Here is a 13,597-nt window from a genome sequence, read left to right on the forward strand (position 1 = left end):
TTTAAATTTGAAGTATATTTTTTCGTGCAGAAATGGTAATACAAAACTACGAACAGGAAATTTGATTTTCAAAAGCTGAAACTGAACATGAATTTTGCGTTGTACAACAAAATAAAACTTCAGTCCAAAAAAACGCAGAAAAAATAACATGAAATAGATAAAGCAAAGCTCTTTGGCTACATAGACACTTCATGTGTTTCAGTGTTTGCATTGAAATTTGTGATATGATCAATCAGCAAGCCACGCTGCAAGCTCATCTTAAAAGCTATAACGTAACACTGCGTTGTCTTTGAACCTCGCTTGCATGTGTTACATGTACAACTTGTTAGTTTTAAATGGAAGAGTGATAACTTTTGTCACAATCCTCTTAGATGTTCAGTATGCTTTGAAGAAAAAAATGACATTTTATTCTGTTACACAGGTAATATTTGTACTTGACGACTTTTCAAAAGTCGTCTCCTATAAAATATTTTGAACTCCGACTTCTATAGAAAAGATAGACAAAAAAGTGACTTAAATGTAGACACAAAGTTACACAAAAAGACAGATAAAAAGATAAACAAAAAAATACACATGAAAATAAACACAAATTATGGAAAGGACGACTGTTTTAGATGTCGCCTCCTATGAAATGTTTTAAACGTCAACTTCTATAGAAAAGGTAGGTAATAGAGTTAACTTAAGTGTAGGCACAAAGTTACACAACAAGATACACAAACTTGAAAAAACGGACAGAAAGGAAGACACAAATTGGTAGACTACAAAAAATACACAAATTTAGACATAAGGTGGACAACAAGGGACGCAAATTGATAGATACAACGATAAAAAAAACGATGACTTCAAATGGTTTGACCGATAACGGAGTTCAAGTACGCCTATGTAAGCCATTCCATTGGTCAATAGCCAGGTCAGTGGACGATCTGGAATATTCTCGACTGATAAGCGGGGTGGCCGGACCGATAAGGGAGTCCAAATCCTATCGTGTAGTTGGGTCATTTAAATTTCTGTCTTACTGTGATTGGTTTGAACGATTTCGATTGATAGCCCACTGTACTAACACAGTAGATAACCATCATCTTGTGGCTCAAAGTTGTAATATAGTTTTTTTATCATCTTTAGCTGTTGTATAAGAATATACAGGGAAATTGCAGATTTCTCTGAACTTTATTTTTTTTACTACCGATGACGTCATCAAACACGACATTCGCAGAACTCGTTATAAATGTAAAATATGGGCTGGCCCTATATCAAAATTTTGTGTTACTAGGCATAGTAAGAATGTGAGAAAGTTTCATACTTGTATCATCAAAGTGAAGAATTTTGTCATTAACAGCTGGACTATACGTTCTGTATTCACCTCTTCCCATATGTCCTTTGATGTGAACATTAGGCGTTGGCATCGCTAGATTTGCAATGTATGGTATATATTTATGATAAATCCATATAGACTATAAGAAGCAATTAGAAAAACTTATTAAAACCGCATGCCATAAACAGTGCGGGCTCAGAAAACAAGTTTGGCCTCTTTTGTTGCCATTTGGCCACTTTTCAAACCATATTTGGCTACAAACGAGTGCTGAAGCCTAATAACCCTGGTTTCATTGCATTTATTTGGAAAATCGTTTACAAACTACAATGTTAAATATTGATATGTATGCTGCTGCTCAGACTGCAATTTCGCAAGAGAATGATAAATCTCTGAATGAATTGAAATTGCGTTTGATTGAGGAATATTGTGGGGCGACTAAAATGTCGAGAGAGGAATTCTTATCATTGCTTTTGAAAGACAAAACATCATTGAGCAGAGAGTTCTCAGCAGAAATTAACATCCCCAAAATCGTACGTAAGCAACACGAGGACAAAGGAAATGTATGCATGGCTTTAAGGTATCCTAACCATTAATATCAATTTATACGACTATGAGATTTGGTTTATGTCTATTGACTGTTGTAGTTTATGTCTATTGACTGTAAATTTTAATGAAGCAGATTTCATTTTGTGCAGTGTATACTAAAGATCTACGGCTTGGGCTTTTAATTTTATTATAAATATTGGCATAAATTCAGCGAATAGTGAATTTATATTTGAACTTTAAATTATCTTCTACATGTAACTACGTTGCTATGTTAGATATTTCCTGGCCAGTTAGTTAAATTTTTGTTGGAGGACTTATAGGAACACGACTTTTTTATTCAATTTAGATCAGAAGTATCTGGCAACTGTCTCTACAGTTCAGTGTCATTGCTTTTGGCAGGTGATAACAGTTTATTGCATATTTTGAGGCAGTTAACATCACTTGAGCTGTTTTGAATGCTACTTTTTACTGCCAACATCCTTTATTTTCCTCAATTGTTGAACAGCATAAAGAATTCAACAACACCTCAAAGAATATTTTACCTTTGACAGTATCTCAAGACTGTCTAGATTCTGGTTTTGTAGGTGTTGATCTTGTCAAAAAGGAGGCCTTTTTGAATTGTCATGACCAAAAGTGGTCATCGTTTCTATGCATTTTAGCTCTTTCTTCTGTGTTGGAGACAAAAATTTTTACTTACTACCCAGATTGTGGAGAGAGAAGGCCTAAATCAATATTCAACTCTCTTGTTTGTCCAAGAAGAATAGTTAAAGAATCAGCCGATGCAATTCATCTTTTGTTTTGTTATAAAGGGATAGTTAAACCAGATCAATGTTTCCAACCTAATCATTTTGTCCTCTAGTTTTTTTCCTAGCAAAACTAAAGGACAATTTCTGGTCCAACATGCCCAGTGCCTTCAAAAAGCAAAAGCTGAAAAAAGTCTGGGAATATCAGTAAGTTTTTTCAAAATGGAAAAACCAGAAATCATTACAAGTGAGGTTTCTTGTACTACGGTTACTGAACAAACCATTGAAGATTTACAGGTAAAGCCTAACTTTATTCACAATTTTGATGTAGCTACCTACTACAAAAGAGCTAAAGGTTTGAAAATGTCTGATATTTGTTTGCTTATTAAAATGTTTTTAAACCTGATGAAAATTACACTTTTCCTCCTTTGAGTGAGAACAATAAAAGGTCTTTTAAATATGAATGGCTCAAAGATTTTAACTGGCTGTGTTATTCACCAAAGAAGATGGTGCTTATTGCTTATCATGTGTTCTTTTGGACATCAATTCCCCAGTAAATGCTCGAGAATAAACAATCTATTTCGTTCACCTTTTCGTCATTGGAATGATGCTGTAGGTACATTTAGGCGACATGCTGGAAATTGTAAGGGGGAAAAAATGGGACTACATGCATCTACTTCTCCAATTTTGAATAATATATGCTCTCAAATGTCAGGTGTAGCTCAACCCATTGAAAATATCTTAGATACTAACATAAAACTTGAAATTGAGCAAAATAGGAAAATTCTTAAACAAATTGTTGATACAGTTCTTTTTTGTGGAAGGCTTGGCATTGGATTACGAGGTCATCGTGACGATGCTCAATTTCACCCAGAGGTCGGTTGCTATTCAGTCAATGGCAATGTTGGTAATTTTGTTGAACTTTAAATTTTAGAGTTAGAGCTGGTGATCAAACTTTGGAAAATCATTTGCTCAAATGTGGCAAGAATAAAAGTTATATTTCCAAGACCAGCCAAAACAAAATCATCAACTGTATTGGTCAGGTAATATCAGAAGATATTATAAACGAGATAAAAAAAATAGATATTATTCTATCGTTGCAGATGAAGCTGCTGATTCTTCTCACAAAGAGCAATTGTCCCTTGTTCTACAGTTTGTTGACTCTTCAATGAATGTTAAAGAAGAGTTCATGTGTTTCCTGCATTGCAAATGGGGGTTGAGTGGTCAACAACTTTCAAAGCTTATTTTAGAAACTCTAGAGAAATTTGCCTTACCCATTATGGATTGCAGGGGACAAGGTTATGATGGTGCAGGGGCTGTTTCTGGGCATATAAATGGTTTAGCAGCCCACATTTTAAGAACTAATCCTAAAGCTCTTTACACTCACTGTTACAGTCATCGACTAAATTTGTCTGTCTGTGACACTCTTTCTAACGTTGAAATTAATAACATGTTATCTGTTGTTTCTCAAGCTGCCAATTTTATCAACATATCACAGACACGCAACATACCCTTTGCTGAGCACGTTAAAAAGTCAGATGTTCAGACCAAGAAGGCAAAACTGGTAAGTCTTTGTAAAACCAGATGGGTTGAGCGAGTTGACAGTCTTGACACGTTTCAACAGTTGTTTATCCCTTTAATCGACACTCTTCAGGACATGATAAACAATGTAAGCGGCGAGGTGAAGCCTTCCCTTGCTGCTGATGCTTCCCAGTTACTTTCATTAGTTACTCAATTTCATTTTATTGTTGCGCTAGTTATTACAAGAAATATTCTTGATGCTACTCTTCCAGTCACGCAATTGTTGCAGGGAAAACTATTGATGTTATGGATGGTTTTCATTTGATAACCACTTTGAAGAATGATGTAGCCAACATGAGGAAAAGCATTATTTTTATCATAACACTTGGTATGAAGAGGCTTTAAAACTTGCTGAAGAGGTCAACGTTCAAGAAACAAAAAGCGAATTGCTGGAAGACAAACTATGCGATCTAATCCCCAGTCAATCATTCAAAGAACATTATAAACTAACCATCACTATTCCTTTATTAGACCATCTTCAAACATCTTTGAGAACTAGGTTTAACTTGGATAGTGTTAATGTGTACCGCGGATTATCTATCGTTCCTGTCAAAATGATGACTCTGTCGGACAAAGGAATTGATTGGAAAGAACAGTTTAAAAGTGTTGCAAAATTCTATCATGATGACTTGCCCAACCCCCTTGGTTTAGATGCTGAATTAAGGCAATGGCGTTTATACTGGGAAACGCACAATGGGCCTTTGCCAGAAAACATCGTCAAAACACTGAAGCATGTAACATTTCCAGGATTTGAAAATATTAAAGTTATTCTTCGCATTTTAGGTACACTACCAATCACCTCATGTGAATGTGAGAGATCAATTTCAGCACTGAGGAATCTAAAAACCTACCAAAGGAGCACTATGGTAGAGGAACGTTTAAATGGCCTGGCTTTAATTCAAATTCACCCAGAAATTATTCCTGACATAGAAAGAGTGATCAATACGTTTGCTGAAGGTAATACACGTTTGAAATTTGCTTAATGTGTTATGGCTACGTTACTGTAGAAATATTAATGACTTTGCAACTGGCTGCTTAATGCGCCGTTGCTGCAGAAATGTCTTACAGCACAACTGGCTGCTTAATGCGCCGTTGCTGCAAAAATTTAAGACAGCACAACAGGCTGCTTAATGCGCCGTTGCTGCAGAAATGTCTTACAGCACAACTGGCTGCTTAATGCGCCGTTGCTGCAAAAATGTAAGACAGTGCAACTGGCTGCTTAATGCGCCGTTGCTGCAGAAATGTAAGACAGTGCAACTGGCTGCTTAATGCGCCGTTGCTGCTAAATCAAAGACTGTCCATGTCCGGAATCACATTGTTGCTTTGCACTATGTGTTTCCTAGGCATGCTGAAGAGCCCTGACATTGGGCGAAACGGTCTTAGCGTGTTTGTCCTCGATATTTTGTAAGAAAAAAATGAAAAACTGCGATTTCATTCACTTTGAAAATTTGTTGTAAAGCTATTCCAAAACGCTGGAAATCGCATTTCTGGGACCCTAGGCTTCAAAATTTTCCAGGGGGGGATGCCCTCAGACCTCTTACGGGCAAACGCCTCCGGCGTTCGCCGGTTTAGGACTGACGTTTGGAAAATCCTAGATCCGCCCCTGGTTGCAATAGTTTAAGACTTTTCTTTTGATTAAATGCAGTCTAAGAATATTAACAACATCACACAATGTATTGTTCAAATTATGCATATCTTTAAATTCACGTTTTTAAATTCTATAAATATTGACAAATCTTGTCAAGATTTACATAATGGAGTTTCCTGCAATTGTTTCTCCATTAACTGGTATTTACCACTAATAGGCAATGCATTTACTGAATTTAAATCAAATCTGAACGGCAGAAATACAATAATTTCATCTGACAATTTTTAAATTTAGTTTACTATGAATTTGATTAATTCACTTACCTTTACTTTAACTCTGCTCAGATTTGCTTCATGAGCAATCTTCTTAATAAGAGCATGCCTGCTAGTAGTGCAGATATGTGCCGATTCTGGGTCAAAGTGTTCATTTTCAAAAGCACCAAATTTTCAGGAAAGGGAAATCAAGTCGTGTTGGTGAATTTCTGATATAGTGCCATTGCAGAAATTTAGGTTAACAAGGCAATTTATTAAAATGACCGGCTTATACAGCGGAAGTAAAAATTAAAAACTACATTACTGCCGTAGTAACGAACTAATTTGATTAGAAAGATTTTTAACAACACGAAACAAATTTCTAACCATGTATAAGTTGCATGGTAGCATAAAATGTATAGATGAATAAATATAATTGTTTTTAATTTTCCCACAGAGCCGGAAATAAAAGACTTGGAAGAACAATTTCGCCATTTTGCTTATTAAAGAGCACGTAAAACAGGCTTTTATGAGAATTTCCCCACATTGACGTCGATTCATTCAACTTTCACTGTTGTCAATAAGAAAAGAGATGCTAATCATAACATAATGTATGTAACGATAAATGACTTTTCAAGATTTTTCATGATTGACAATACTAATGTTGCTTGTTTGTGAAATACGTTTGGTTTTTTATTTTTATAGGTTTTCTGTATTGATATATTTTTAGCTTGATTTTAGTTGGGAAGAGATTTTTTTGATTCTGAAAAAGAATTTTTATCGTATTAGTCAAATTGTAAACAAAACTACGATAGCTATACATGAAAAATAAGACACTTGCTGTTGGTTCAATACTCGAAAGTAATTTTTTATAATTAAAAAATCAAAATATCTTCCATTCTTTTGCAAGTCTAATCAAGTGACCCAAAGGCTATAAGTGTATTATGATTATCTGATGCTATGCACGGCAAAATTTTTTCTTCAATTGATCTTGAATTTGTCATGAATAAAATACTTTTTCGCATATTTATGCTCTGTTGAACGGCTCCATGTATATAATGCTGAAGGTAGTGACGTCCTAAAAACATACTTTACTTTGCTGAAAACGTGGAAAAGTTTCCTGATTTGAGATGTATGCCCAAGCAAATAAATCTATCCCATTTAAAGTAAAGTGGCGGGATTGCTGAAACGTTAATAAAACCTAAAGCCTGTTAGCATAGAAGTTAATATGCTCTTTCCATTTTGACCATGCTGAAAAGAGCTAAAAAGAGGTAACACGAAAACCATCCACTTGGTGGTAGTGGAAAGTTCACTTGCTAAAATTCTTGTGCATATACCAAAGAGTCAAGTCTGTCTTGTTTCCTGTGCAACTCGGATGATCCTGTGTTAAATGGCGTCTCAACATTTCGATTGAATGCTCAAGTACGGGAGTGTAAATTGTTATTAAATGATGAAATGCTTTTAACTAGGCTTAGCGGGGGATATCTGATTGCTGTGGAGCCACGATATTATGCTGAGTTTCATTCTGTGCTATACAGGAATGCAGAGCACGCCAGGAAAGTCAAAACGCTGCGTAAAAAAATGACAAGTCATCTGGAGGTCAATGCCTGGCAGAGCTTGTCACATTCATTGAAGAAAGCGATGAAATAGTGAAGAGCTGCCTACATTTAAACTTGCTGACCTGGAAGGATCTATGCAGACTACTTGCAGCATCTCGGTTATGAGTCAGCTTCAAAGCGCGACTAAATGTACGTTTATTATGTCAGATTCCTAACTTTCTTACGTATGCTAAAGGATGCCATGTATTTCTTACTTTTTCAGAAAATGTTTGGAGTACACTATATAAAATTCACAAGACGAAACTCGATTACGAGGCCATGCATAAAATGAAAACAGCGTCAATTATCCGTGAAGTTATTTTCGCCATTGAGTACTTTTGAGTGAAATTGCCAAGTGCATTTTGTCCCAAAATCCTTTTTATGCCTTGTTAATATGATTCTTTATGGTCCAAACATAGCTAACCAGGACAAAAAATCATGCAATGAGCAAGCAGCTTTGACTATTGCACAACTGGTGCAGTTTAATACGTATCACCGTCACCGACATGAAGAATTTAAGCGGAAACAAAGAAACAAATCACGTGAAGCTCCTCTTTCAATCTACACAGGGGTATCTCTGCATTCCAAAACTCAAAGCCGTGATACTGTGGCGACACTGCATCCATTAGGAATCTCTATTTCGTACGACAGAGTATTAAGCATTTCCACAGATCTTGGTAACAAAGTTTGTCGACGATATTGGGAGATGGAAGTATGCCTTTCATGTTTACGGTTGGGACTGTTTACAACACGTGCAGGGGACAATATCAATCATAACCCGAGCTCGACGACAGCAAAAGATTCATTCTATGGCACTGTCACATCATTGTTTCAACACCCATCTGTACATAATCCTGGTTTAGAGCAACCACCTATATTTTGCCAAAAAATCTCACTAAATTAATTGACAAACTTCCATGGACACAGACATCTTACCCGTATCAGCTACAATTGGAAAAGCTGGGATTCCAGCCACAACAGCAGATATCAAATCAAATGGATCCTCCTTAAATAGAGGCATTTATAAAGAATTCAAATGGCTGGAAGAATCCAGTGCTGCAGTAAATAACAGGGAAACTTTAAATGATAATAAGCTATTATTTCTTCGGCTGCCGTCCACCCACACCAACCATCTTGTACACCACCAGAATCCATGGCAATTTCAGCACTTCAACCATTATTTTCGGACCAGACCAAATTAGTGTTTATAATTAAGTATGCCATAGACGTGATAAGACTTCAGTAAATCATTTAAACCCTGATCAATTTCCAGTCATCGCTTTAGATCAGCCCCCGTATGCTACTGACAAAAAGATCCAGAAGATAAGTTCGTCATCATGTTTGGTGGTCTTCATGTGGAGCAGGCATTTTTGAAAGTGGATGGACAGTGGCTTCAAGATAGCGGATGGACTGCACCCTTTGTGGATGCGAATTTGGCAACACTAGAAAAAGCAGATTCATTTTTAAAGTTTCAAGCATCACACGCAGACCCAGAGCTCATTAAATTACGGCAAACACATATTATATTTAGCTTCAGAAGGCATCCAATATCAGTGGCGTGCGGTCATGCAAGCGTAGGCAAGCGCCGCTTGCCTAAGCATTTTATCGAACAAAATTTTTTTGGATCAATCTCTGAGCAAAATCAGTTTAAATTTTTCTGTTCTAAACAATGTCAATGTAATCTTTTGTCTAAAGTGTCTTTACAGTTGAAATGCTTGCTATTTATAGGCGATTTACTGTCGTGGTTTTCGGTTTCACTTTGCTACACTTGTAAGATGAGTCAAGTGGATTAAATACACCTTAAAAATTTCTTATTTATTAACCAAGGCAAGCGCGCTTGCCTTCAGAGATCAATTTGAACATTTGCGCATCCGTTAATCTAGATTTGGAGGCTTCTTATTCGAGGAATATCGAGAAAAGGCAAGCGGCGCTTCTAAGGACGCCGCTTGATAGTGATTGGTCAACAGTCTTGTACGCTCGCAATTTTAAACACATATCAGCGCACGAATAATATTCGTATATTCAACACATTGGACATCCGAATTATTCACGCCGTTAATGTTATCGTTTATTAAAAGATGACTGAGAGCGAAAGGTAATGTTATGATTTCTAATTCAAAGTAGTAGGTGCTTTACTGGTTATTTTATTATTTTCTGCGCACAATGTGCGTAAACAAGCAGGGGCCGCAGTCTGCAGAGATATCGAAATGCACGCAAACGTGTGTTGTGGTAACGTATGACTAGCATTATGACCAAAACACTATGCTCTTGTCAGTCTTGTGTCGTTAAATTCGTATTAATTGACTAAAAATAAAAGGTACAAGATACTAAATAATAAACACGACTCTCCGATATTCTGAAACGTACGAGTCAGTGCCAGACACATTTTGAAGAACGGGAGAACACGTTGCCATGACGTCATTATACCAAAATATAAACATTAAACAACGCCATGGCCTCAGTTTGTAACACACCGTGCCAATTTTGTGCGCGAAACTGGCTGTTCTTAATTGTTATAATCACGACTGCTACAATACATTTCGCGCCTATTGTCTTGCAATTTATGTATGTAGAAGATATTATCTGTAGCATGTAATACAAGATTATGATATTGACAAGAGCTTCCTTTTGCATCCGGTAGATATCATGTAACTGATGTAAGGTATAAATAAGATTGATGTTCCTATAAAATATATAGCATAGGAATTTTCATCCTTTTATGTTCTACTTCTACATTCGGTATTTTCACGACACCTGTACAACATGACTGAATGCATTGTGGAATCACTGTTATCCCGCTCATTTGGATTGAGACCTTTTTCCGAGAAACGAGAGATCGTCGAAGGTGGCCGTCCCACTCCTGAGTTGCAAGGACTACATACAACATCCAAGCGAAGTGGTAAAGTCTTTATTCGAAGTTTTCAGACGTCAAATTACGACAAGTACAAATGGCTGGCTGGCTCCTCAAAATTGAATAAGTTATTTTGCTGGCCGTGTCTTTTGTTCAACTCAACAGACAAGACAGTCTGGTGCAAGAAGGGATACGATGATTTGGCCAACCTGTGTAATGCCGTCAACAGACACGAGAAAACGAAGACACACTTGTCCAGTTGCCTAATGAATGCCAGTTTTGGGCGTACACGCATCGACATGCAGCTAGACGAACAGGCCCGTCAACACATCTCAGCTGACAACTTGATGGTGCACAAGAATAGAGAAGTACTTCGCCGTTTCATTGATGTTGTTTGCTTTCTTGGCAAACAGGAACTTTCTTTCAGAGGTCGGGTGGAGCTGGAGGAGTCTGCCAACAGGGGCAATTACGTCGAATTGATAAAACTGCTAAGTGCATATGACCCCACGCTTGAACAGCATCTTCATACAGCAACCGTGTTTTCTGGACTTTCTAATCGTATCCAGAACGATTTGATTGTTGCTGTCAAGGACGTTATGTTGAAAGCAATAAAAGATGAAGTGATGAGGAGCCCATTTGTCGCTATTTCCCTGGATGAAACCCCGACGTTAAGACCTTATCGCAGCTAACAACTATAGTTCGCTATGTCAACCCAGATGGTAAAGCTGTGGAGCGCTTTCTTGGATTTACCGATGTAAGTGAGGATAGAACTGCGGCTAGACTGAAACAAGAAGTCGGTAAAACCCTGAACGAGTACGGATGCGGCGAAAACTGATTGCCCAAACGTATGACGGTGCGAGTGTGATGTCAGGAGAACTGTCCGGTTTGCAAACACGAGTAAGAGAAGACTATCCACATGCTCTTTTTATCCACTGTTGCGGACACGCATTAAATTTGGTCCTTGTTCAAGCTGTCTCGTCAACTAAAGAGTGTCGTATATTTTTTAAAACCGTCACTGGTCTTTCATCCTTTTTTCACGCCTCGTCCAAGAGAACATACCTGTTGGAAAAAGTTGTCGGCAGACGCATTCCCACTGGAACAGCTGTTCGATGGCACTATCAGAGCAGGTTAATCCATGCTGTACTGGAGACAAGAGCAAAGCTGCTCGAAGTTTTCGAATACATCATCGAAAATGATGACGAGTTTGACGGTACGACGTTAAACGAAGCGAGGGGCTACCGACAAGTTCTTGCAGATTTCCAGTTTGTGTTCTGCCTTAAAATATTTTCAGAAATATTTGGTCTTACGGATGTTTTGTATAATATCATTCAGAGTAAGCAGTTCGATATTGTCTTCTATGTCACGAAAGTTCGCGAGACGAAAGATAAGATTCAAGAACAACGAACAAAATTCGTAGATTATTGGAATTTTACGTCAAGTATCGTCAAAGTAGCACTGAAACGCGGGCAAAGTGAAGAGGATGTAAAGGCGTCCTTCCGTCAAATGTTTTTCTGTGTAGTCGATACCATTGTCGTGCAGATTGACTCTAGATTCGAAAGTCTTAACAGCAGAGCATTCGTTTCTTCGTTGGATCATTCAAAGCACGAATTGTACAGCCGGAATTTTCCCGAACGAGAGCTGCAATCGTTGCAAGATTCATATGGAACATTCTTTAATCTTCAAGCACTAAAAAGTGAACTAATCGTTCTATACGCATCTGCCGAGCTCAAATCGAAACCTGTTTTTGATATGATATCAAAAATAATCGAACTTGACTTGAAAGCCTGTTTTCCAGAGGTGTACCGATTGTGTCAGCTCATTCTTACTATGCCAAGTACGTCCTCCTCTGCAGAAAGATCATTTTCGGCTCTCAAGCGTATCAAAACGTATCTTCGCAGTACACAAGGGCAAGAGCGACTTTCTGCATTGGCTACAATTTCAATCGAAGAGATGTTGGTAAGTTTGCAGGGGAAGCCACGATTTTATGAGGACGTTATAAAGGAGTTTTGCGCAAAGGAAAGACGGATGGAATTTACATTTAAGTAAATCTGTTGTAGGATTTTGGACTATTTCGTTCTGTTACTTCTTCACTACAATAGAAATTCACGCGTAGCCATTTACTTAAAACGACTTTATATCACAATACCACATGTAATACTTTTAAACAGTAATTGTGATATATACTCTATAAAAGTTTTTGAATTTTTTAGATTTTTTCAATACTGTTTCAGTCATGACAGATATATTTTTTTCGACAAAGTACTCCCAGAAATCGCGGGAAATGCGCTGCAGTAGCCTTCAAAATCCAAAAATTTTCTGGGGGAGCATGCCCCCAGACCCCTAGATAGGTTCGCGGCTTGCCTCACCCACAGCGCTTGCCTACTAAATTCGGTCACCGCACGCCACTGTCCAATATGTATGTGGATGAGATGACTGAAGACGTTCTCTCCTTTGATGCATGATGAAAAAGCAAGACATCTGAAATACCGCAGTTTCAGTACTAGTACACTGCCCTGCAATTAGAGCACATTCTGTTTGTCTTTCTCAAATCCTTTGCTGACTTTGAAATGTATGTGGATGCAGTGTTCAAAATGCTTCCGTGAATCTTTGCTCCAAACCATCCAAACTATGCCTGTTGGCTTTTATACATGTTCGCATCATGTGTGTAGTAGAAGCATTTAAACAAGGCCTCTTTTTGGTAAACAAGACACCTCAAAGATTTTCTGCAATTGCTATTAACCATGCACATGAGAAGAACAATGCTACGGTCAAAGGCAAAGGAGGAGCTGTGAGCTTAACAAAAATCCAGATGCTCTTCGCTGATGGATGCTCTTTGGTCCAGAAATGGCACGAATAGTCCACGAGGTCAACACTTGTGTGAATTTTAGAGCTTGCAATGAAGATGGTCACCACCAACAAACAAAGAATTAAAAATTGAATTTCACTAAGATGTCAAATCTCTTGTGCAGGTTTTTGAAAGTTTGGCAATCCGTTTGATGACAAAAGCGTAAACCTTATCGTATTGGATTCTAAAGTTGTTGCAAAAAAGGAAGGAGTATTGAGAATGCAAAAACTATAAGAGCTTGATAGCATTTCGACACATTCGTTCAAGAGCGCTTAATAGAAA

The 13,597-nt window shown here is 37.6% G+C and overlaps 3 protein-coding genes across 4 annotated transcripts; all 3 read left to right on the forward strand.

Moving 5' to 3' along the window:
* Positions 1 to 3,530: 3,530 nt before the first annotated feature.
* LOC124457589 (zinc finger MYM-type protein 1-like) lies at positions 3,531 to 5,101 on the forward strand. 2 transcript variants are annotated; one of them, XR_006952674.1, is made up of 3 exons: positions 3,531 to 3,644; positions 4,074 to 4,165; positions 4,966 to 5,100. XR_006952674.1 is itself a non-coding variant. In XM_047007813.1 (2 exons), exons 1-2 carry the CDS (start codon positions 3,770 to 3,772, stop codon positions 5,014 to 5,016), a joined length of 447 nt encoding a protein of 148 aa, XP_046863769.1. In that variant the 5' UTR covers positions 3,747 to 3,769; the 3' UTR covers positions 5,017 to 5,101. The 2 variants fall into 2 exon arrangements, 1 of the variants encoding a protein (XP_046863769.1); XM_047007813.1 differs by lacking the exon at positions 3,531 to 3,644 and having other exon boundaries at positions 3,747 to 4,165; positions 4,966 to 5,101.
* A 5,281-nt stretch (positions 5,102 to 10,382) lies between these two features.
* LOC124456967 (zinc finger MYM-type protein 1-like) lies at positions 10,383 to 11,159 on the forward strand. The gene has a single exon (XM_047007268.1). It carries the CDS (start codon positions 10,383 to 10,385, stop codon positions 11,157 to 11,159), a length of 777 nt encoding a protein of 258 aa, XP_046863224.1.
* Positions 11,160 to 11,289: 130 nt separating this feature from the next.
* LOC124456968 (zinc finger MYM-type protein 1-like) lies at positions 11,290 to 12,516 on the forward strand. Its single transcript, XM_047007269.1, has one exon. It carries the CDS (start codon positions 11,290 to 11,292, stop codon positions 12,514 to 12,516), a length of 1,227 nt encoding a protein of 408 aa, XP_046863225.1.
* Positions 12,517 to 13,597: the final 1,081 nt, after the last annotated feature.

Source organism: Xenia sp. Carnegie-2017, unplaced genomic scaffold (genome assembly GCF_021976095.1).
Source record: "Xenia sp. Carnegie-2017 unplaced genomic scaffold, XeniaSp_v1 HiC_scaffold_6, whole genome shotgun sequence".
Classification (NCBI taxonomy): Eukaryota; Metazoa; Cnidaria; class Anthozoa; order Malacalcyonacea; family Xeniidae; genus Xenia; species Xenia sp. Carnegie-2017.

Excerpts from the sequence above, each read along its gene's own strand:
- LOC124456968 (XM_047007269.1), top strand. The coding sequence starts at position 11,290 with ATGCGGCGAAAACTGATTGCCCAAACGTATGACGGTGCGAGTGTGATG.
- LOC124456967 (XM_047007268.1), top strand. The coding sequence starts at position 10,383 with ATGACTGAATGCATTGTGGAATCACTGTTATCCCGCTCATTTGGATTG.
- LOC124457589 (XM_047007813.1), top strand. The coding sequence starts at position 3,770 with ATGAATGTTAAAGAAGAGTTCATGTGTTTCCTGCATTGCAAATGGGGG. Across the intron at positions 4,166-4,965 it reads AGACCAAGAAGGCAAAACTG|GTACACTACCAATCACCTCA; the intron begins GTAAGTCTTTGT and ends TTCGCATTTTAG.